The sequence below is a fragment of the Plodia interpunctella genome, chromosome 17 (genome assembly GCF_027563975.2).
Source record: "Plodia interpunctella isolate USDA-ARS_2022_Savannah chromosome 17, ilPloInte3.2, whole genome shotgun sequence".
Lineage (NCBI taxonomy): Eukaryota > Metazoa > Arthropoda > Insecta > Lepidoptera > Pyralidae > Plodia > Plodia interpunctella.
Window position 1 is genome coordinate 6586245 of NC_071310.1, and position 26654 is coordinate 6612898.

Genomic DNA, 26654 nt, shown 5'->3' on the forward strand with positions numbered 1-26654 from the left:
AAAAATACCCAATAGGAAAATATTCAAGCTAAAGGGTTAAAGCATGGAAACAGCAAACTATAAGGACAAAAAAGGCGACATACGCCACGCGGGTTGAAGTTTAATGTGTTTTTTGCCGGCGTGGGATTTACCTAACCGAAACTGTTAACTGTGCTTGACAGGTAACTTTTTGTTTCGCGTGTAATTTTAAATGTTGCCTGAAACATTTTCAATGCTAGTTTTAATTGAGCACAAATAGTTTTTATGTGTATAAATATAAAGAAAATAATAGGTACATTACATATGTAAAAATATTTCAGTGTATCTAAAATCTATTATTTTGCATCTGTAAATTGAGATCTGCGAATACGCGCGCATTCGTAGATTTTGGAGGAAACGCATAGATATGCGTTTATCATCAGAACTCTATATATTGCAGAATTTACGTAATTCCTTGCTTTTACATCTTACTTAGTTATACTACAAATAAGTCTACATTAAATTCTGTAATTCTATGTTTCGTCTTTGTCTTTGTTTTGTCTTTCAGTCAGCCAGTAAATTTAAGAATAAAAACACCCCATAAATTCACAACGGTAATGTATTATATTATTATTGCATAAAAATATCAAAATACATAATAATAATAATTAGTCTTTCAAATAATTATATCAAATATCTCTCTTACTCTCTCTCGTCTGAGGGTTTCTCCCATTTCTTCGTCAACCCTAAGCATCAGGTTCCCGGCTCCCTTTTCCTATTTTTATTCTCCACTTCGCACGTCATACTTATATTTATTTATCATCATTATGTACAAATCAACTGTGAATAGTGACCCGGTATACCAAACTACAAGCAGCTATAGTTAAACCGAGTAAGTAATAAGTGAAACCAAGAGAGCACGTATCATGACTTAGGAAATTAGATCCATTCAGCCTACGTGTAGTGTGGACTAGGTACGGAACCACTGATATGGTGAGTAATCAAAGTTTACTCTTGTTTCAATACGGGATACAAAGTTAGGATCGTAATTAACTATTTCAATGTATGTATATAGTTGTTTAATAGAAAACATAGTCCATATATCTATTAAACTGAAAGTATGTCTGTACATAGGAGATTTAATCTTTATGGGACTGACAGAAGCCAAAATATTTTTTGTCTATTTGTATGTTTGTTCGAGTATCACGCAAAAACTAATAGGTGGAATTGGATGCTGTTTTTACAGTTATATAGGGGATAGTGTAACTTAAAATCTGGTATAAGTTTCATCGCGATACGTTGCTCAGAACCCGAGATATTGACAATAATAAGTCATGAGCGGACGCACGAATCAAACACGGGCGAAGCCGCAGGCAAAAGCTAATAGAAAATAATAGCGAATCAATCAATTGTCAATATCAGTATTGACAACTCAAACCTGCAACTTAAACGTAGTTTGTACGTTACGTTCTCCTAAAAATATTTCCAGATCAGAGTTTATAAAATAGTTACATAAAACATTTGCTTTTATTTTGTTTATTAAACTTTATTGCACAACTTAAAAAACAATAGTTTTCTGTCAATTAAACCTTGTCTTTTCGGACCGAAAAGGAAAATTGCAAATAAGGGGGTAGTATTCTCAAAAATATCACCTCTTTCGCATCTTAAACTATTGTTTTATTTCATAAGTTTTGGTATACTAGTCATAAACACGAAACTCTGTTCCCAGACGTTTTAAATATGTGCCTTCTTTAGCCAAATGGCAGTGACAATTATGTAATCAGTGACTGGAAATGAAAAAGGAAACGAGTCTATTACTTTGAAGACAGCCCTTATTGTTGATCTCAGAATAATATTGCTTACATCATACAATTTAGTGTATGTATGACGGTGGATAACCTATCCACCGGAAGAGAATAAGACGTGATAGTGTATGAACGGGTCGTCTTATTGTCTTACGTGTTAACCTTATTGAGACAAAGCGACGCGATGCGACGCAACCCGAAAATAAATATGATTTCACCCCAACTATACAATACAATACAATACAAATACTCTTTATTGCACCAAAAAGAAAAAATACACAGAAAACAATTTGTAATAAATATAAGAAGGTACAAAGGCGGACTTATCACTAAAGCGATCTCTTCCAGTCAACCTTTAGGTGGAAGGAGACATATATATATAAAAACATTTAGGCGCAGTAAAACAAACTACCAAATATATAATTACATACACTATATATAAATAAATACATTACATACAATATACATACATATATAAGCATACCAAATACACATATACATATACATATAAATACATATATATACATACATAAATATCATTATATAGAAGGAAATACATGTACAATAAAATTAGGATACGTTAGATAGATAGTGAGACTTAACGAGTTGCTTAAATTTGGTCAGAGTCTGGGCATTCCGAATATCTAAAGGAAGAGCATTCCAAAGACGAACAGCCTGAACAGAGAAAGATTTGGAGAAAAATTTAGAATTAGCTACGGGAAATCTGAGTCTCAAGGATACCGTGCTGCGCAAACTACGAGAGGAGCTGCGATCATCACCGACAAATTTGAAACGGTCCTTGAGATAAGGTGGGAAATAGGGATTGAATAAAATTGAAAAAAGCATGGATACAATATGCAAATTACGACGAAGTCTAATGGGAAGCCAGTTTAACTGGGAACGGAACGTGGAAACGTGGTCATATTTACGAAGTCCATAAATGAAACGAATAGCGAGATTCTGCAGGCGTTCGAGTTTGTTCAGCTGTTCTTCTGTAAGGTCAAGAAAGCAGCAATCAGCGTAATCAAGGATAGGGAGAAGAAGAGATTGTGCAAGCGCAATTTTGGTGTTAATGGGCAAGAAATTACGAAGCCGTCTGAGCGAACCAAGTGTAACAAATGTCTTCCGACTAATTTCTTTCATGTGGACTGACCAAGATAAAGTTGTATCAAACACCAAACCCAAATTTCTAACGGACTCGCAAAAGGAAATGGTTTCATTGTTAAAACTTAGGGATGGCAAAGAATTCCAGTCTACGCGTGAAGTAAAATAAGGACTACCGATAATTATAGCTTTAGTTTTTGAAGGATTTACCAAAACACCAAAAGATTTACTCCAGCTAGATAATCGCTCCAAATCGTCGTTCACAATGGCAATTGAAGAAGGTAAGTCAGCTAACGACGAGTGATAATAAATTTGCAAGTCGTCAGCATACAGGTGGTAGGAAGACTGAAGATTATCAGTGATATTATTAATAAAAAGCGCAAATAACAACGGAGAAAGCACGCCACCTTGAGGTACCCCGGCCGAAATCCGGCACCACGAAGACTTTTTGTCCTCAATGCGTACGCATTGTTGACGGCCGCCCAGGTATGAACCGAACCAGTTAATAGCTGATGGAGATATGTTCAGAGTGCGCATCAGACTTAGCAGAACGTCATGATCGACAGTATTAAATGCATTCGTGAAATCTAATAAAGTAAGGATAGTCAACTGCGAATTGTCCATGGCGAGACGAAGGTCGTCAGTTATTGTTAGAAGGGCCGAGGTTGTGCTGTGTCCAGCACGAAACCCCGACTGATACACATTAAGTAGGCTATTTTTATGAAGGAAAGAGTTTAATTGTAACTGAACTAAACGTTCCAGAATTTTAGATAGGAAAGGAAGAATAGAAATAGGACGGAAGTCGGAAAATGAGGAAGGATTAGGTTTTTTAGGAAGTGGAGTAATGAAGGCAGTTTTCCACGTTGAAGGAAAGCAACCAGAGGAGAGGGAGTTGTTAAAGATTTGTGTAATAACAGGCAGGATAATATCAAGAATCGGAAGTATCATTTTGCGACTAATATCGTCGGAACCTACTGCATTAGAAGTCACTGCAGAAACACACTCTTGAACATCACATTCAGCCACTGGAGTAAAAGAAAAGGAAGAAAAGTCGGGAGGTGAAAGTGACTCGAGGTGGTTTAATATGGAAACTTTATCATTGCCACCGAAATTACTGGAAGAGGAAAAGTGCCTGTTAAGGCCGTTTATGTCAAGGTTATTTGAGATGTTGTGGTTTTTCTTTCCTACTCCCAGAGACTTTAGAAATTTCCAGACTTTGCCTGGGTCACCGTTTTCTACGGATTTATGAATGTGACGGCGTTGGGCTTCCCTGCACATCCTGTTGCAGACATTGCGAGCCTCGACGTATTTGGAACGATATCTATCAGGATCAGCTTTAAATTTTGACTTTGCACTATGCTTTTTAGCAATGCAAGCTTTTATTTCATCAGTCAGCCAGGGTGCAGGTAAATGCTTGACTTTAACTGGACGAATTGGGGCATGTTTGTCGTACAATGCTAACAACAGAGCGTTAAAAGTCGCAATTTGATCGTCAATTGAAGCAGAGTCGAAAACAGATGCCCAGTTACATTCAGCGGCATCCTCGCGCAAGGACTCAAGGTTTATGGCACCAAAATTACGCTGCAGAAGAATTTTGGACTTAAATTTTGGAGGGCGAATTTTATAGGAAAGATATAACAGATCATGGTAAGAAAATATGTCAGCATTGAATTGGCCATGAATAGAAACAAGATCGGAAGAGGACACTAGAATAAGATCAAGGAGGGAGGGAATACAATTAGGAAAGTGATGGGTGGTATCTAGAGGTAAAATGGCCAAATTACAAGCATCGACAATTGATTTTAAAGTTTTAGCACGACTGTCATCTTTTGCTAAGCATGTATTAAAGTCACCCATAATAATAGTATGTTTATAGGCAGGCACAATGTCTTCCAAGAGAGTCTCTAAAGATGAGAAATAACTAATATTAGACGAAGAACTATAGAAGACACCAAGAAGAACGGGATCATGAGAAAAGGTGACTTCAATAAAGAGATATTCAGCCTCCTTGGAAGAATCGGCCACCTGAGAAGTGTGAATGATTTTAAAAGGGATGTGGGATCTAAGATAAATCGCAACGCCACCTCCACCTTTGTCAGTGCGGTCATTGCGAATTAGCTGGAAGCCAGGTAAAGAGTAAGAAGTAGAGGGGTGGCAGGAATTGAACCAGGACTCTGACACAAATATAGCATGTATGTTTTTGCTATCAAAAGTCGCAAGCAAATCTGGATAATGTGCCGGAATACTTTGTGCGTTGATGTGAACAGCATTAAAGTTTTTGTGCACGTTTGAAAAAACATCATCAAGAATCTCGTTCAAAGGAGGAGTAATAGAATAAAAACTGTCATCACTACTAGTGGAAGATGCAGAGAAAAAGTTATCTTGTACACTACACATAATATATAAAAAATAAAAAAATATACTCAAATATAAAAGATAATAAATAACAAATAATACTAAAGACTACAAATATAATACTATACTAAAGACTACAAATATAATACACCTTACCACCCGCCAGCAAAACCGACAGAAACTATGCCATTGGTAGGATACATATATTTTAAGTCTATGGTAGGATACGATTAAAATAAAATGATCAAAAAAGAGCAAAAAAAAAAAAAAAACACAAAGCTGATAATGTGTATGCCAAATTAAGAAAAAAAAAACGATTTTAAACAAATGGCATTGACATAACAACATTCAGCTGTCAAAGTCAGGAAGTGACAGTGACAATGTCAAAGGAAAATGTGAAGTGTGGTGTGGTGAAAAGTTTTACGATAAGTTTCGCAAACATAAAAAACAAATTTACAAACACTAAATGGAGGTAGAGGAACCAACCTATTGAAATTTGAGTCACGGACGACTTGTGAACAAAATGGCCAACAAGGACGAGTGGTTACAATATGATTAGGATGTGGAGCACAATCGGATACTATTTTTTGTTGACTCTTCGGACTCGAGACGTCGCTGTCGCAACCGCAGCTTTCGCGGGCGCCGCTGCAGGCTGGGGAGCCGGCGTCGACGCCGATGCCACGCCTGGTTTCGCCGCCTGCGAACTTTCGCCAACGGTTGGGACCTCACGCAATCTGTCTATATCCTCCAAGGCGTAGACCCGATGTTTCTGCCCGTTGTGCCCGATGACGAAGATGCAGCCATCTCGCGTCCAGCATTTAGTAATACCAAAGTGTTGACGAGCGGCCATAAACACTAGATGTCTTGTTTTGGTCAGATACTCCGACAGTGTCAAACCCGTCCCTTTAAGACCGGTCTTAGCATGCCAGAATTTGTCCTTATAACATATGTTTACAAATTCAATAAGAATCGGCCTTGGCTTCTTACCACCCCTGTTTTGTCCTATGCGATAGCAGCGAGCAACATCTGCAATGGAGAAACTATCTAAATTCAGACTGTCTGAAGCCATCACAGCAATTCTTTGCACCAGCTCCTCATTAGGACTCTCAGGCAACCCGTGAAGTAGTAGCATATTACGCCGAGTGGACATCTCGAGGTGATCCTGGTGTTTCATAAGTAGTTCTACTTGACTTTGTAGAGTGCCCATGGCTGTAGATATGAACTGCTGAAATGTGGAGAAGTCAGTGGACAGTGATGTGAGTGTTGGGGAAGGATTGGCCTGTCTTAGGTTTTCTTCAAAATCCGCCATCTTGTTATTGAACAATGTCATTAGATCAGTGATCGATTTTTGAATAGATTCCATAGTGAAGTGGTGAAATGTATGAAGGAAACTAAACTGCTGGCAGGTAGTATGCTTTATATGCAACTGATAAACATATACTTTTACACACAGAACACAATAGAAATAATTATATTTTAAATAAAACTGGAGAGACAAAAAATCACAACTGATAGTTTTAATGCTACCCCCTATAATCCCTATTTTTCTAATACCGTCACTTAACCTACTTTCACTTTTCCTAGTTCTATTTTATTCGTCGTACGTTCTTGTGCGCGTTGTGAAAATAAAAAATAATTACTATTTTCTTAATAAATATGATTATTTAATTGGCGTGTTGTATTTGTGTTTATTTGTGTTTATTTGTGTATTTGTGTTTCGTTAACAGTCATTCATTTGTTTTTTTTTCTTCTGATTTTTCTCTTTGCGTCACTCAGTTTTCAAAATGGAAAACATGAAATATCGCGTTATTTACGAGTACGAGTTCCACCGTGGCACCAGTGCTGCGGAAACGACTCGAAGGGTTAATGATGTGTATGGCGGTCGTGTCGAAGAGAAAACACAGTGCGTTTTTTATTCCAACGTTTTCGTTCTGGCAAATTCGACCTGCAGATCAAGACCTGTGGACCGCCGGAGACCCTAGTTGATAATAAAGAATTGAAGGCTATTGCGGACATACTATTGCTACATTACTTAACCGGCACAATAATGAAGGGTTTTTAAATCATTACCTGTGATGAAAAGTGGATTCTCTACGATAATCGAAAACGCTCATCGCAATGGCTGGACCCTGGCCAGCCAGCCAAATCCTGCCCAAGCGAAAATTGTCCCAAAAAAAAGTTACTAGTAAGCGTTTGGTGGACTAGTGCCGATGTCGTTCATTATAGTTTTCTCAAATCTGGCCAGACGATTACGGCAGACGTCTATTATCAGCAATTGAAAACTATGATGGAAAAGCTAGCTGCTAAACAACCGATGCTGGTCAATCACTCCGCGCCACTGCTGCTTCACGACAACGCTAGACCACACACTGCACAACAGACGGCTACCAAATAAGAAGAGCTTCAATTGGAATGTCTAAGACATCCACCGTACTCCCCGGACCTTGCTCCAACAGATTACCATATTTTTTCGATTTTTGGATAACTTCTTCCAAGGGAAAAAAATCAAATCCGATAGGACAGTCCAAACCGCCTTCAAAGATTTTATTGATTCCCGTCCGTGGCAAAAGTGCATAGATAATAATGGTTCTTACTTTGATTAAATAAACATATTATATTGAAGCATATTCGACTTTTTGTTCCTCCTATACCAAACGCTAATTTCATATGTAAGGACCTAATATATATGGTGAAAACCGAAAATCCGTGCAGTAGTTTTTGAGTTAATCGCAAACAAAGTTTGTTTTATAATATGTAAGGATTATTTAAAAAATATAATAAATGTAATTATTATAAACAACATTAATTTTATAAATCTTTAAGATCAGTTTATTTGTACTTTGTTAGTAGGTAGTAAAGGTAGTGCATAATAAAATTGCTAGTGCGCTCTTTTCTTAAAATCAGAAAAAATGGCAGAAGGCCTTCCGTAACTAATTTAAGGGTTGCGTGGGCATGATCCAGATGTAAATAAAAAAAAAATAGGCACATGTTCTCGCACACCGTGATTGTGGTGACAGCCGTCAGGAGCTTGCGGTTTTATTTGGAAGCCGTGATTTTGGGTTGCCACGATGACATGCTGGAACTCACAGAGCCACTTCACATAAATCAATGTGGATTGGGAAAGCTCCAACGGTTTATCTCTATTTTTTCGGTTTTTGGAGTAATATTATTAAGTTGATTGAGTATTGATTGAATCGTTTTTATTTGCCTTTTTTCCACCGTGTGTCGTGTACATATACGAATCAATACAGTGAAAGATGTTACTAAAGTTAAATAAAACAGGGCTTGCAAAAAGTTGCATCGTAATAGTAAAACCTTACGGATGTTTGTATGTAATATTCTACCAGACAATTAGCATTAATAATATTCTACCAGAAACAGTCGGTCGATTATAGCGTTTATCAGGCAGACCCCGGACGCGGCATCACAGCTCCGAATAAAACCGAGAACACGCAAGATGACATAGAGAAAGCTGAAAGTAAGTTAGGTTGCTCCTTTTAAATTTTTGTCACTTTAGAACGTAGCTATAGGAATAGTCCGTTACGTCCCAAATGGCACTTATGTTAGTGGTTCAGTGCCGTCACGTCCGGCGGCACTAAATAGGGCTGCCGCCTTTGAGAAATTCTGTAATATCATTATGGCAATATTGACCAGCGCGTCCGCTGCATACTTAATGTGATATATGGACATGTCCTTAACTTAGTTTAGTTATGTACATGATGTAACGAAAGCTTAGGGATTATGAAATGAAAATAATTGCAGGAATCTTACATGTAATGCTTTAAATCACTTAAATACGCGAGGTATTCTTAAAATCCTAGTCCTGAAAATTCCTTGGAATACTATTTAAAATATTTAATACTGTAATGGACTGTAAATCTAAAATTGATAAACCGAATATTAATTAGTCAAAAGGCTATAAATAATACTGTTATTGTGAGAACAATTACGTATATTATTTCGCTGCGATGGCAGCATGGTCCTCTATAAAATTAAAGTGAGGCAGCCCTACGCCAAACTGTTATTGCTAATAGCATACAAAAAGTAAGGACGTTTTTTAGTGTTATTGTCGTGGCTCTAAGGCCTGGGCCTTTGTGAGACTTCAAGTATTTGAATAGAAAGTTGGTTATTTATTGGCTCTGAATACATTGTAAGTACAGGATAAATGCGGTCGGATATTGAAAGAATTTACAACGAAATAGATTCTTGGAAATAACATGCCTCGAACTCGTATCAATTTTAGTAGGTAGGTAATTTGTGAGATTTCTGATAATATTTTTAAGAAAAAAAATCATTCGTTTAATTTACTTTAAACAATGTTTTTTTTTTACAAAAATATCATTATTGCCGCATACTTATTCTAGTTAGAGAGATCTTACTACATTCCACACGTAACTATGTTCGTGCAGCAGAACGATTCTTCGCTGGCAGCCGAACTATTAGGTCAAGCTTATATGCATTGTGATGGAAACTGAAGCGATATGGAAACTTCAAATGTACCTAAGAGGGCAAAAAATTAATTACATAAAAACAAGTAAAACTAAATACGTGGGCGAATGGTGAATATGAAACAAGACAAACAAGTTTATTACTATTGAAAGCGCAAGAAAAAGCCACGTATTTTTTTATCTTTGACTCTCTGAAGTTTTAAAGCCGATGCATTTTCTAACAGAGGATTTAAAACTAACAGAGACTAAATCCAAAATTTAACGGGCAGAAAACTGGGCTAAATCTTTTAGAATTCAATTCTTAAAGCCGTTAAAAGTGTCGACTTTGTCCGGTGAGCGGTAAGGCTACTTAGTCCAGTCAGAGACATAGAATAAGTTAATACTAATACGTATATAAGGTTCACTCTAAAAACCATATTCATACTAATAAATAACTTACCACATACCACGTGCGTTGTGTTAAATTGACACAATATCGATGTATCGAAATAAAAATACATGCTAACTTTCATTTCAATCATACTATATACCGGGTGAACAAGTGAACCCTACAAGACAGATCGACGATTTGCCTAATCTAGTAAATGTAAGTAAATGTAATATAAGCGTGTCGAGCCTTGCAGCGTTTTGTGTTCATCTAGAATTCAGCTGTGGACGCAGCCAAAATATTTTGGACACCCCACATGGGTTGCTACGACCAACGTGCCTAAAAATTGGTCGTCGAGGACAGGGCAAATTGCCAATTCCTGACCCGTTCTACTGATTGAATTGCGAATGTCGAGGTGGCCTTATCATTTTTATTGCCATTGGAAGTGTAAACTGCCTTGTTTACTTAAAGATGACTAAAATAAGATAATAAGACTAGAATAAGAAGACCTCCCAAAAGCGTTGATGCACGAATGCGTCTTATTTGCTGACGACACGATATTATTAATTAAGACTAAAAATAAACAAGATTTAGAAACGGTTGAAAACTCAGAGTTACATAATATTGACAATTGGCTAACGCAAAATAAATTAAATATAAATATAGACAAGACAAACATAATTCATTTCCAACCACACAATAATTTACCTCTAAAAATAAAAGCACAATATGCAAATGATAAATTAAACCAAGTTGACCAAAGTATATTTTTGGGGATAATTGTTGATAAAAATCTTAATTGGAAGTAGCATGTAATTGACATCTGTCATAAACTTGATAGATTCGTATTTGCGCTATGAAGACTGCAAAAAATTGCCTCCAAAGAAATTGCATTGTTGGCATATCATGGATACGTTGCTACTATACTTCGATATGGCCTGATAATCTGGGGTAACTCAGTAGAGATGTAAAGAGCATTCATACTGCAAAAAAAGTGTGTTAGAGCAATACACGGGGCAATCTATCTTGATCATGGCAAGCAATTATTTCAAAGATCAAAGATTCTCCCTTTACCTCTTCTTTACATATTTGAGATACATATCTCAAATATGTAAAGAAGAGGTAAAGAGGTAAAGGGACAAATAGACATCTATTTGTCAGAAAATATCCAGACCTATTCCCTCTACATGACATGGTATCAAAAAAAGTCATAGCAGAAATCCCAAAAAATTATATACGCCAAAGCAAAGATTAAAACTGTACAGCGACAATGTTTCTGCATGGCGATTAAATTGTATAATGCGCTTCCAGTAGAGATAAGAGAGACACAAAAATTTATTAAATTCAAAAGTAAATTATTTGACTGGCTCTTAAATAAATGTTTTTATGAAATTAAGGAATTGTTCCAGAGTCATTTATAATTGAAATATTTACACGGGACTTTCGTTTATGATTATTAAATGGTTGACCAAATATGTATAACATTTAAAAGTTTCTATATGTATAATGTAATGTAATTTTAATACTTGACATTCCTACGCAAATTGTGGCAGAATATGTTGTACTTTTGATTGTTGTCATCACCATATTCTTTGGAATAAATGATTTCTATTCTATCCTATTCTATAAAAACTAGATTTCTTCTTAATTGCTAAACTTTGCGATTTTTACTAACAGCGCTAACGAAATTGCCAGGAAAATCCTATGCGTTGTGAAATTGCGATTACATTTGAGTATTTCTATCTCTTTTACTATTATCTATTATCGTCTGTTGAATGTTTGTTATGTTTTATAATCTGAAAGTGTCTGAGAGAAATCATAATACTGACTGTGTTCTGTATAACGCTTGATGCGTTTATTTCACACGTGAATCAGATCAGTAACTAAAAAAATACTTGTCAACCAAGCTGGAATTATCACGTTCTCTGTTGCACTATCGGTGTTAGCCATGGCCGGACATGTGGTGATATGTGTTCTTCTAAATAGCTATTTCGTAAAAAAATAATCAATAGACTCTAGTATTCATCATTCTAGTCACGAAATAAATTTGCTTCATCCATTTTTTTTAGTTTTAAACAAATTAACAATCGAAAACGTTCGATCGATGCAATTTAACTGTAACGTTTGTAATTCCCTGTCAGTTAAATGTGTAAATCCTCAAAGTACCTACTAATTCCATGGTGAAACCTTTTGAAAAAAATGGAGAAAACAGTCAAAACGAATCGATCGTATCGCTTCCAAGTAAATACGGCTGAACCGCAAATGGCGGCCGCTATTTTGTTGAGCCCGTAACTGGAAACAGATTAATCAAACGCATGTGGATGTGTTCCGCAGAGTTAAATTAGAATTGGTTAACTTTGTCACTAGTTGATGTAGAATTCTGTGGGGGCTGGCCAGCACGAGATTTCACGAGTGCGTACCAGATCGTATCTAAAATAGTTATATGAAAATCTAGCCGTTGCCCGCAACTCGGTACCTTATATCTGAATATGAATGAAACAATTTATTGCATAAAAGTTAGTGATAAAATATGATTGGGGGAAATAATTAAAGATTGATTCGCACATTATCTCTTATATGCAATAAAACTTACAAAAAAGCAGATTTATAGATATAAATAAATAAAAAATATGATAAAAATTTAACGTGTTCGGTTCATTGCCTACCCAATCAGATATTTCATAAAAATCAGCCCAGCTGTTTAGATTTCTGTATAATAGTACATACACATTTTTACATAGCTCCAATGAATTCGTCGAATTGAACCTCTGTCGTACGTAAACGGAACTCATTTTCGTTATTTACAACCCAGTCGAGTTAACTGCGTACCTGGCGGCCGTGACGTCGCCAGCACGTTCCAGTGAGGTGCGCAGTTAGCTCGACCGAGTTGTATTTCAAAAAGTCTACATACATTTGCGTTCTCGCAAACATCTGTGCTAGCCTCACTAGAATTCTAAGAGCTTTAAGTGGATATGATAACTTTCATAAGGTCATTCAAATATATTGGTATTCCTGGTACCTATGTCGAAGTTTAATACATTATATATCTTCTAGGAACTCGATATATGTTAATTAAACTCGATTTCTCAGTAAGCAAATAAAATTATTAATACAACTTCGGATCAAGTACAGTTTTGATAATATAATATTTTCATAAATGATTAGGTTAACCAAAATTTGTAGTAATATGGATGTTTTAGGCAGTTGAGACAAAGAAAGCCTTACGGTTTTTTATCTGTGCAATATAATTTATATTTATATATATAAAGTGTTTGTTGTATTTCACCAATAGAAAGTGTGAATCCTCAATAACACATACCAATAAAACATAATAAATTATATACCTAAACCTTCCTGAGGATTCACACTTTCTATTGGTGAAAACTACATGAAAATCGGTCGAGTAGTTTTTGAGTTTATCAGTTTGACAGACAGACAGCTGCTGAGGACTTTGTTTTATAATATGTAAGTAACTAGTTGCGCCCCGGGGCTACACTCTCATGGGAATTTCGGGATAAAAGTACCCTGTGTTATATTCCAGGTTATATTCTACCCGTGTACTAAAATTCATAATAATCTGTCCAGTAGATTTTGCGTGAAAGAGTAACAAACATACATACAAACATACACATACACACATCCTCGCAGTTGGAACCTATCCCACGAAACAAAAAAATTGCATACATTTAATTTAGTTAATTCCCTTAAAGGGTGGTTCGCAGAGCGCTGCGGTCGCGCTGTCATTACAATTTTTCAAATTTTAACAAAGACAAGAATGAGTTTTTTTTTTAATTACTCTGTACAGTAGTAATGTAAATTTTATGAATGATCGATTTTGGAAATGATTCCTTCCTCAAGAAAATTGACGGATTGTAATGACCGCGCAGCCGCAGCGGTCGAAATGCTCTGAGAACCACCCTAAATAACTTAAACAAAAAAACAAAGTCTTATATTGTTTCAAACATTCCCCAACAAATAACCAATGTATGTTATTCCGGGTAAAATTCTGGATCAAATCCAGTTTTATCAACGGGAATCAATGGAACCTTCGCAATGCTACAGTAATAGGTTCATACATATATGGAATTGCAATGCGGATTGTTTCATACCGAGAACAACAAATAATTAGATAAGACTTTTATTTTTGCCCGACTGTCCAAAAAATGAGTTTCATGTTTTTGTGTATGAACGAATGTGTGTTTCTTTTTCACAAAATTGTAGGTACACGACAGCTGAATGAATTCCAATATTACATTTGTATGAAGATTTGTTAAATGAACCGATGCTAATGAATAATTATTATTTACTTTTCAAAATTGGTTAATTTTGTCCGTCTGGTCAAGTAAGAGCTATGTATCTAATTACGCCCAATGATCAATTAATTTCGATTATGTTTATTAAACTAACAGGAAACATCCAGTTACCATAATTTCTCAAGATAACATTGTTATAGCGTTGTGTTATAACGTTAACGTTATAACGATACTACAAAATCAAAGTGGTATAATAGGATATGTTGACCCAACAATCAATATTTATTTGTACGATCTTTTTACGACTATGTTTGTTCATATTATTACTCTTGCTTGACCAAATAATGAAGAAGCCATACGATACGATTATATAAGGAATACGATTATATAAGGAATACTTTACTACGATTATATAAGGAAAAAATACTGAATCATTATGATACAATATTGTACCAATTATGCTAAGAATAAAATTGTTCAGATGAGAGAGAAATTGCCAATTAAAAATACCACACAATAGTCATAGGGCTTTATTAAAAAATATATTTGTTATTGTAAGTGTCATGATCGAAAATGATCTTTTTCTAATTGGCCCGGGTCTTGGATGTTTATCTATTATATTCGGTGTTGTTTATCTATTGTATTTGTTATAAAATATGGTATCGTTCAGTTAGTATCCCATAACTTACATAAAATAACACAAGTCTCGAACTTACTTTGGAGCTAACACAATCTGTGTGATTTGTCCTAATATTTAAGTATTTATTTATTTTTTGAATGGCAAAATATATAAACATGAGTAGCTTAAAATCGACTATGGTACCTTTATGAATTATTTTTCTATTCAAAATGAACCTTACATCTATACAAATCAAGCTAAAAGTGCTGCTTTGAACTTCATTCAAACATCACTATACATCGTCGAAATAAATTATATTGCAAAATAAATATAACTTAATGTCTATTATCCTTAAAACAAAGCCCTCTACCGCGTCTGTCTGTCCGTTCGCGATAAACTCAAAAACTATTGCACGGATTTTCATGCTGTTTTCACCAGTAGATAGAGTGATTCCTAAGGAAGGTTTAGGGATACAATTTATTATGTTTTTACCCGAGTAAAGCCGGGACGGCCGATAGTGTCTTATAATTGGTGCGTCACATTTGTCAACTTTGATGTTAACTTTATAACCTGCGCAGAAAAACGCAAAGTACGCCATTTTGTCTTAGGTATCGACGGCGGCACGCAGACTAATATTAAAATTGATTGGCGCAACCAAACCATATTATAAAACATTTTCAACCACTACAATTTCTACAAGTATTTGATCCAATATTGGTCCAAGATCTTGGCACCTTTGAAAGCCGTCGGATCTCATATCACCGAGGATTCCGGTCAATCCTTTATCGGCTTCCTATTGCATTCCACCTCCGCGTCTTCAAAAAGACCAAATCCTTTACTATTTGGCTCGTTTCGTAGAAAATCCATTGTACCTACCGTAACCGTAACGGTTCTGACAAGAGAATATTCTATATCGCTAGAGAGCGTATCGAATACAAGTATCGGCCATGTTTGCATGGTTCTGATGAAAATTGAATATTGGATGCGTATGTTCGATAGATACGTTAATTTTTTTTTCTAAATCACAAAAACATCCAGTTACCATAATTTCTCAAGATAACATTGTTATAACGTTGTGTTATAACGTTAACGTTATAACGATACTACAAAATCAAAGTGGTATAATAGGATATGTTGACCCAACAATCAATATTTATTTGTACGATCTTTTTACGACTATGTTTGTTCATATTATTACTCTTGCTTGACCAAATAATGAAGAAGCCATACGATACGATTATATAAGGAATACGATTATATAAGGAATACTTTACTACGATTATATAAGGAAAAAATACTGAATCATTATGATACAATATTGTACCAATTATGCTAAGAATAAAATTGTTCAGATGAGAGAGAAATTGCCAATTAAAAATACCACACAATAGTCATAGGGCTTTATTAAAAAATATATTTGTTATTGTAAGTGTCATGATCGAAAATGATCTTTTTCTAATTGGCCCGGGTCTTGGATGTTTATCTATTATATTCGGTGTTGTTTATCTATTGTATTTGTTATAAAATATGGTATCGTTCAGTTAGTATCCCATAACTTACATAAAATAACACAAGTCTCGAACTTACTTTGGAGCTAACACAATCTGTGTGATTTGTCCTAATATTTAAGTATTTATTTATTTTTTGAATGGCAAAATATATAAATATGAGTAGCTTAAAATCGACTATGGTACCTTTATGAATTATTTTTCTATTCAAAATGAACCTTACATCTATACAAATCAAGCTAAAAGTGCTGCTTTGAACTTCATTCAAACATCACTATACATCGTCGAAATAAATTAAATTGCAAAATAAATATAACTTAATGTCTATTATCCTTAAAACAAAGCCCTCTACCGCGTCTGTCTGTCCGTTCGCGATAAACTCAAAAACTACTGCACGGATTTTCATGCTGTTTTCACCAGTAGATAGAGTGATTCCTAAGGAAGGTTTAGGGATACAATTTATTATGTTTTTACCCGAGTAAAGCCGGGACGGCCGATAGTGTCTTATAATTGGTGCGTCACATTTGTCAACTTTGATGTTAACTTTATAACCTGCGCAGAAAAACGCAAAGTACGCCATTTTGTCTTAGGTATCGACGGCGGCACGCAGACTAATATTAAAATTGATTGGCGCAACCAAACCATATTATAAAACATTTTCAACCACTACAATTTCTACAAGTATTTGATCCAATATTGGTCCAAGATCTTGGCACCTTTGAAAGCCGTCGGATCTCATATCACCGAGGATTCCGGTCAATCCTTTATCGGCTTCCTATTGCATTCCACCTCCGCGTCTTCAAAAAGACCAAATCCTTTACTATTTGGCTCGTTTCGTAGAAAATCCATTGTACCTACCGTAACCGTAACGGTTCTGACAAGAGAATATTCTATATCGCTAGAGAGCGTATCGAATACAAGTATCGGCCATGTTTGCATGGTTCTGATGAAAATTGAATATTGGATGCGTATGTTCGATAGATACGTTAATTTTTTTTTCTAAATCCCAAAAACAAAATTTTCTCATTGTCAGAAAAAAGTATAGTAATGAAAAATATATTTAATAATTCATTTCATTTAAGTTACTGAATTGAAAATTATAAAAAAAGTATGCCTAATCTTAGAACTGGCAAAAGTCTAAAGCTGAAAATTATACTTTAAGGGGGGTCCCTTAGCATATAATTTCGTAAAATTTATAAAAATTTTCGTTGTACAAATGCTTCCATTTCACACAACAACAATGCTACTGGTTTTCTGGATACGTTTCCGCGCGACAACGTCTTGAGTCAGATTTCTCTTATTTGGTTTTATTATGTTTTCGTTGTTGTTAATTTTATTTTAAATTGTTTAAAGCATCTTTCAAAAGAATCACATATAGAATATGTTATTGTAACAGACCAGATCACAGATAAGTTATGCGTGAAGCACACACAGTTTGGAATCAAAATGAGAGATAATATTTGCCTACGGCATATCCAAGTAGAACGTCCTTTTGACAACGTACGAGTTTTCCTCAAACCGTTTCGATCCCAGAATTAACATAATCTCTCTTGGTAGACTGTGGTTCTGCATCTGCGTCCATTTTTATTTGTTTAAACAAATGTTATAAAATGGGTATAATTTGAAATAATATGGATGGGTTAGAATATTATGGTTATATGATCTTGGTGTATCAGATACAAATAGAAGGAGTTAATCAGAGGCTACTCGTTCGCGTCCGTTTTTTTATCGTGGACTCACAGATCGAATGTAGGACCGACAAACCACGACAATATTTTAATGGTCCCCGCGCTCAGTTGGACGCGGACTATTAGCCATCTGACCATCACTCAGATAGAAACAGATGGGGGAGAGTTATTTTTCTAAATCCCAAAAAATATTATGAATCCCAAAGAAATTAATCCCAAAGAAAAATTATTCAGCAATCACTACAGACAAAAAAGATGCTTCATAGTTGCGTAAACTGTGACAAGGGATAGCCCGTATTAAATCTAAGCAATTGACGTTGATTGGCCTAAATTTCTTTCTATAATCTAAAAAAAATTACTTTATTGATTTATAATAATTTTATGTGGATCTTAGAATATAATCCCAGTATATGATTTTTCTTTATTGATAGAAAGGATAATGAGGTAAATAATGTAAATTTTGTCGCATACGTTCACAACAACAAAAACGTACCTTAAGTCCATAATGTTAGGGATAAGTACCTCTCTATATATGCGAAAAAACAAAGTATATTTTGCATGTTTTATTACTGATCAAATAACGATTTCGACAGTATACTTCTTAGGGCCGAAACTAAATCGTTTTCACACATATTTTATGAGTTTATACTACTTTTCATATTTACTATCTGCGTTTACGTTTACTTTCTCAGAATCTTAGAGTTATTTTACTGTAGCTTAGTTCTTTATTGAGAGTTTACTCTGGCTTAGACCGTTTTTATTAAGGACACTTAATATTTCATCAATAAAAATATATTTTTTAATTTACCTTTTTCTTATTTTGTACCTAAAACTAGATTTCTAACCAAACTTGGACATCATACACGTTATTGTAAGTTAGATCCCACGCAATAACGCTACGAACCATCAGATCATACATTTCATAATGATGCATTGTCATCATACAACAATATGTTAAAAATTTAATATAAAACTCCATGCGAAAAAACGTAACTTTCTTTCATACGTTGCAAGTAAAATAAAAGCTTGTAAAAATAACTTGTACACGTAACAATAATATTAACTCGCAAGACACATTCGTCTCAAGCATCCAGCTAACTTAACAACGAGATATGAGTTGCATCTCCAGCGAGCGAGCTAACACGCTAACCACTGTGCTACGACACTTGACGTTAGGGCTGCCACAAGCGATATAACATTTTAGAAAGTTTTCATTCTTATCCAATCAGTTTGGCATTTAGATAGTTCTTCTTCACTTGCGCTTTATGTAACTTAAGCTAATTTAACATCAATAAGTGATGTACGATCGGCTGCAAAAGTCCAGTCATACTTATTAGTTTAAAATACTTTTGTAGCTGACCGTACATAATAATAAATTTAATAAATAAAACTGTTTATTTATGTAAAAAAATTAAACATACAAATTATATTAAATTAAACTTAAAAAATCTGAATATGAGACTGTCGACTGTATAAAAATATATTAAAAGTCCATAATCTATGCTCTCATAAAATTAATAACAAATGTTGCAATTCTTAACTGTTAAGATGATACAAAAGACAAAAAAATACGCTTTTACGTGGTTTAAAATAATTTCCTTTGAAATCCAATGATCAGTGATATAAAATTTGTTATTAAAAGAGAGGATTTCTTATTCTTATTCACCTAATAGCTATTAAATTACCAATTTTCTTATTTTTTTCTGTTCATGTATATTACCTATTCAGTTCTAAAGGATATAAATATCTTCGAAAAACATTTTTCCAATATGGTAGATTATTAGAATTTATTTTTTGTTGCCTATTCCAAGACCCGTGAGAAAAAATAACTATGACAACGACAATGCTTTCAAAGATAAGAGAAAAATAATTTTTGGACTCATCCAAACGCTTTATACTAAATGACTCTAACGTGACGTCACAATTTAGTTACCTCTTAGCGAAAAAAGGTTATACGTGATAATAAAAGTTGTTTCAAAATTTTAGTTTTCTACGATGGTTGTGTTTATTTTTATATTTTCCATAATCAAGTTTAAATCTTCGTATGATCCCGCAGCATTGTTACTTGTTACAGTCTATAAATTATCGCAATGATCTTAAATATATCTATTTTCATCTACCCTACGAGATAAATATTTTTTAATTATGTACGCTGGTGGTTTCTAGGATACTTTTTACCTCTTAAATCCAACGGTGGATCATTGGATACAATTTCCTCATAAGTCGTGGTGCGGTACAACCGTGTTACCGACTGTAAATCTTTTGTTGTATAACTGCACGTAAAACAGTGGACTTCCTAAATTTATTATCATTACAAAATCCATAAAATCATGAAATCCATAATGGCAACCCTGGCATAACAAACATAACCTCTGAATATGTGCCCTGGATATACTTTCAGCGAATCAAAATTGAAATTTCAAATGTCAGGAAAGCATTTATCGTGAACTAACTTTGATTATTAATTTCCAAATGTAAACAAGTTTCACCGCGACATTCGGCCATATTCGGTGCTCATTGCGGCTGGGGTAATGAGCTCCAAGTTTTTTAATCATTTTCAACAAAAGTATCACTGTGTGATAGATATTTCATACATGGTTCAAAATAATTTCCTTTATGGTTTTAGTACAGGATATTAATTATATGCGGATGTTGCCCGAAGTTTCGGGTAATTTTGATATAAAATATACTCTTAGCCTATTCCAATCTTGGTTAATGTACATTTTTAATGGTGAAATAATTTTTGAAATCGGTTCTTCAGTTTCGGAGATTACCCGCCTCAAACATATAAACATACAAACTCACAAACGCCTACCTCTTTATTACAATAGTATAGCTAACTAAGTATGCCGTGTTCGCTTGGCTCTGGCAGGTGGAGCAAACCTCAAAAGTTCAACTGGTGGGGAAGTAACTGGTAAAATGCTCAGAGAAAGAAAAACTAAACATGGCCTTACTGATTAATTTCTTTCTTACTTCCTATTCGAAATAATGAGTAAGTCATCGCTGCACAGCATCACAGTAGACATAGATTATACTCATAACTGCTCGACTAGCGCGAAGCAATTAATTTATTATTACACCACAGTGGATTCGTTTCTGGCCAACCAATTATAAGATACAGTCAGCAAAAAACACGGAAAATATATAAAATATTGAAGTTAAGAAGTATAATAGCGAGAAATTCTCCGCGCTCTGCTTTTAATTGGATTGAGGTTAAAATATAAAGATAAAAATTATGTTTGAGATTTTAAAATGAGTATATCGTATATTCCATGATGGTCTGGATTGAAATAAAATCATAAAATGTGCCAGCTTAGCTGCTTCTTCAGATTGTAAAAGTCAAAATCAAGGGACGGGACTAAAAACAAGAGATTTTAATAATGGACAATGAGCTGGCAACCTTCTCAATTTCAACAACATAAGCCTAACATATAGTTTCGCAACGCCTTGACTTTGTCTACCCCGCAATGAATAAATAAGTGATTTGTATGTCATAGATAGGGCTGAACTGAAAAAGTCTGGTGAAACAATCATGTCTTAACAGCTGAACGGGTTTCGTTTGATATCTTTGACAAAATTGGAAACACAACTAGAGTACCTAAGTACTTGTTTGTATATAAGTTTTTTCTGACCGTACATTTAAAGTTAACAGCGTTAACACCTCATAAAGTCCTCGTTTACAACTGATTTACCGAACGCTATCTCGTAAACTCTTATGTCCATAAAACTACAATGTACTGGAAGTGACTTTAAAATTCTCCCTGAGAATCTCATAAATCGGTCTTTATGTGTGCAATTCATTTTCAAGCTTCGGACGATTTTAAAACGCACTTATAAAATTGGTTTGTATTTGAAAATTTCGCTTTTACGTCAATGGGACAAGTCTAAAATATTAATTTATTTCTCTCTAATAGTTTTAATATTATGGAATTGGACCGGTAGTGGAGGGTGTGACTGTGACGTGCCTAATATCCCTATGGAAATTTGGCTATGATACTATCCAATATAAGTTATCCCATTCACAGTAGAAAAAAATCATGTCTGCAAAAATCCAATATTTTTGTTTATATATATAACTCTGTATTTGAATACAAGCCGTCGTTATTGTCATCGTCATGATTATTTAAATACAAGATATTTATCTACCCGTCTCTATCTAACAGTCAAAGTGAAATAGAGACAAACAGAATGCTGACCTAAAATATGGGTTGTACAGAACCACAAAACATTTGAAGTCCAGAAATTATGCCATATAATATAAAGGATAACAAATAACAGCAGCATAACTTACGTGCTACACCGCTTTCTCTCTGAATTAATATGATTTATTAGCACCAATATAGTGTCTTTATTTACTTTTGGTATTATTACCGACACTAATGATTGTGAATAGTACCATTACTACTGATACTACGGACAATTGATTGCTCCAATCTACTGCTACTGCTAACTGCTACATTGCACCACTCGTCTACTAATTTGTATATTTCTCATAATAATGCCGACCTGTATACTTTTTTTCTGAAATAGTGTATTATGTTATTTATATATATCCACGGTAAATCTTGCCAGCAGAACCTTATCAGAATGAGATCGTGGAAGCCCTCTTTCAATCAGTCATTACTTCTATACTTTAAGTGTTCTATGCACGTGGCTTTGTGACAATCTGCGTAATAGAAATTGGGTTAATCGCGATGTTTTGTGGCTGTCCGTTGGCGGCATATTGAGAGGAAATCGATACGATTTCAGCGGACATATGTCCATCATCATCTCTGTTTACATTTCAGGAGGTAATCCAGATTACTCGCTTTTTTTTAAACGGATTTTCACATGTACCAAGAACTTTGAACCTTGCTTGACCGATATTTCGCATCAAAAATCACATCGCATAGTTAGTCACATCCCATGGTTAGTCTGATTTTTAGTTTGCACGTTTTCTTGTTCGCTTCGTGTACCATTTAAAAAGATACCTTAAAAATGGACAATATTTGAACAAAAATACACAACATTATTATTTTTTCTAATATTATTTCCATATTTTTCTTTAATTTTTCGCGCTTTCACAGAGCCGGATTGAATCACAGCTTGCTTGTGTAACCGATTAATAAAATAAGGTCCACGTCTATAACACAACAGGGTAGACAGAGTCAAGATTCGTGAGACTCCTATGATAACAATATTTTATTATAGTATTACTCATTTATTGTTTTTCTTTTCAGGTACGTTTTATCTCACACATGTCGTATACATACAGGTCAGCTATATACTGATATAAATCACTTATATACAAACTACGAGCAAAACTGGATATTATTATCGCAATAAAACTACATAATTATATGTTGGTACTAGCTTTTTCCCGCAGCGTCGCCCGCGTTCACGTTAAGGATGGAATTTCCAAAAATTATCATCTCATAGTTATAATCTATCTTCCTGCCAAATTTCATCATTATGGGCTAGTAGGTTTTCCAGATTGATTTTTTTTGCTTTTATACATGCGATTTTAGTTCAATATACTTTTTTCGTCTACACTGAAAGAGCGCATCAACAATTATAGACTGAATACAAAACTTAGTTCGTAAAAATTCGCCATAGACGGACTCAAGAGAACCGTTAGTATTTTCAATTCGTCCCAAACAAAATACGTGATAACTAAAACATGGTCTCAATTTTCAGTCAATAACAACGTTGAACAGCCTTCAGTTATAGAGCTAGTAAATAATTAGTTTTTTGACACACGCTTTTATTGTTGTCAGAGAGATATTTTTGCGTGGGCTTAGAATAGATGAACGAATATTTAAACTATTTTATGAAACCTAAAAAACTAATTTACTTAGTCTAAGTTGCATCGTCTAATTTGATATTGATTTAATGGCGTAGGTACTTTGCGTTTTTTCTGCACACATTATAGTTATAAAGTGTATAATGTATAGTGAAAAGGATTTTTGAGTAGATATTGAGCACTTTGTTGAAGTGAAAACTACTTTAGCGGCGTTGTGTACACGTCAATATTCAAGTTTTCACTACAGCCGGCACTCCCGGAGTACAAGCCGTTTTTTGAAAAGGAAGGTATTAAGATAAGATACAAAACAACATAACAATGAAATATTCAAGACTATCACTACATCACTTAGAACATGTGCCAACAAGCCGACAGCCCATAAACAAGAGTTGGTGGTTTAATGGTGCCTGCAACTTTGGGCGACTGCGCACATAAATCTCGCATATTCGACTGCGTCCCGGCTTGTCTCAACATTCATAGGTTACTTATAATTTACTTTCGGCAAGTGGCTGATCGTGAAATCTCAACAGAACGTACACTCCCCTGTATATTTCAGAAACCCTGCTAATTAGGAGTACAGTCAGTAAATAAGATAAATCAGAAGCCGTCAACCTCAGATCCCCTAACTTAGAGAATCTCAGAAACTTCTTGTCTACTTGCACTGCAATTTAGGACCAAGTTACTTGTTGTATGCATCTTAACTATTCACTAAAGTGATTTATATATGCTCAAAGCTGTTAAGCTTCAAACTAGTGTTAGGTCAAAACCTTTTTCTTTTTAAATGATTTCTAACACAAAATTATAACTATTTAGCTAACCTTAAAAATATTAATATAATATTAAGACCATGATCATAGATAATATTTTTCAGTATGACTTACACACACTCTTTTCGATGTCAATAGACGATTTATGGACTTAATGATATCACACGCAATCGTCGCATCGTCTCAATATATATAATAAATTTATTTATATATGTATAATATATGGACAGATCACCCAGAATGAATCAATCTTAAAAAGATCATCTTGACTTGACCGAGGATCGAACCTAGGACCTTCAGTGTAACAGTCCAACATGATGACCTACAGACCCCAGTTTCGACATTGTCAAGGGAGTTCCACCTCGCCCCGCAGTCACTTGGCTAGTACTAGTGGATCTTTCAAAAAACTTCTTTCAAAAAACGTCCGCGCGGAATCCGACGTGAGTTTTTTGACGTTTTTCTTACAGAATGCAAATTTGCACGTCATCTCATACATATTTGTCAAAATTCCGGAGTGAGTTTAGTTCAACTCGCCGACGCACCCGCAAGTGTAGCGCTAGTGTATTTAATGCAAATTAGCCATATCCGCGCGGAATCCGACGTGAGTTTTTTGACGTCTCTTACAGAATCGAAACACTGGCTACAGAGGTCGTCATAACTAACAGTAAATATACCCAAATTAGGTGACAAATCCTCGTAAAAATATTCAACGTAAGTCACGCAGCCTGTGTGAATAAAGCCTCGGCTGAATGAATTATGACATTATATTTGCCACCTCATTTCTCTTGTCTGTTGATTTTCATCTCCCTTTTCTATTCGCGGCGCGCTCTGCAAATTTCCTTTGCGAAAGTTCTGTTTGTTTTTTGTTAACTGGACGGTACGGTACTTAGTTAACTACCTCTAGATACTTACATAGTTGTAGTGATTTCATAAAGTTTATTTACATTTGCACTATATACGTTAGTGCAAAAGCCAATTCCTTGATAAGTTCGAAGTGTTAAGAGTATTAAAGAATCCTAGATTTGTCTAATCGAGTTGGTGTGTATTTAACACATTATTACAAAAACATGTAAAAGGCCGAGCGAGGTCTTTCTTCCAGTGAAACAACGGGTGATGAAGAAAGATACGTTGTAATTTTCAACTATCTTCTGTTGAGTGAAAGAGAAGAAACCAAAAATATAAACGTGTATTATTAATACTGCGTCCAAAGCTCGTAGAATAAATTCCCTTTCACGAACGACAGTTTACTTACCTAACCAACTGTTACAAAAGTAAAATAGTAAATTAAAACAATGCAAATATTGAAGAAAATAAATAAATAGAACCAACAGCGATATACCCCATACACTGATATGTTTATATTGTCAAATTCTACTGAACTGAAGTGGAGAGCCAGTATTCTAGCTACAAGTTTTGTATAATGTAGGAATGTTGCCTCTCTTTGGCTTTTCACCCCAACAGTATTAAGTCGGAGTTCACATTGTTCTAATACAGCCGACCGACCTATTTAAGAAACTAATTAAGACCGTCAAACTAATTTAAGACTATATTTTCTACTAATGACTTGATTGACGACTTGGTCATTAACTATATACATTTTAGTTATTTAGCATATTTATCTCGTATACCGTTCAAAGCAAAAAATATTTAGCACAGTGTCTCTCTCTCTCTCACCTGAGCGTTTTCACGTTTTGTCAGTGTGTCAGAGCTCTTTGTCCGCTTTCCTTCTACATCTCCTCTTGAAACCGTCTCCAGGGTACAAACCCTGGAAACAACTACAAAGTTATCAGACCATCCTTGATGACATCAACGACGATATGTAGTATATCTAGGAAGACCCAAGTTATATAAGATACACAGACCAAAGGGATAAAATTTCATTTATTTATTGATACAAATGCACGCAGGAGGACCTAATGGCTGCCACCGACAGAGCGATTAGGGTGGCTAATTTCTGGGCCGCAATAATTTAGTGTTTACCATCGAAACGCTAAGAAGAA

The 26654-nt window shown here is 34.8% G+C and overlaps 2 protein-coding genes across 6 annotated transcripts in view; one reads left to right on the top strand and one right to left on the bottom strand.

Moving 5' to 3' along the window:
* The window catches only part of LOC128677270 (uncharacterized protein), a 267183-nt gene that overhangs the window by 168093 nt on the left and 72436 nt on the right, over window positions 1-26654 (top strand). The gene's annotated exons all lie outside the window — the stretch shown is intronic.
* LOC128677273 (uncharacterized) lies at window positions 4468-6752 on the bottom strand. The gene has a single exon (XM_053757991.2). The coding sequence runs from the start codon at window positions 6583-6585 to the stop codon at window positions 5803-5805; it is 783 nt and encodes a 260-aa protein (XP_053613966.1). The 5' UTR covers window positions 6586-6752; the 3' UTR covers window positions 4468-5802.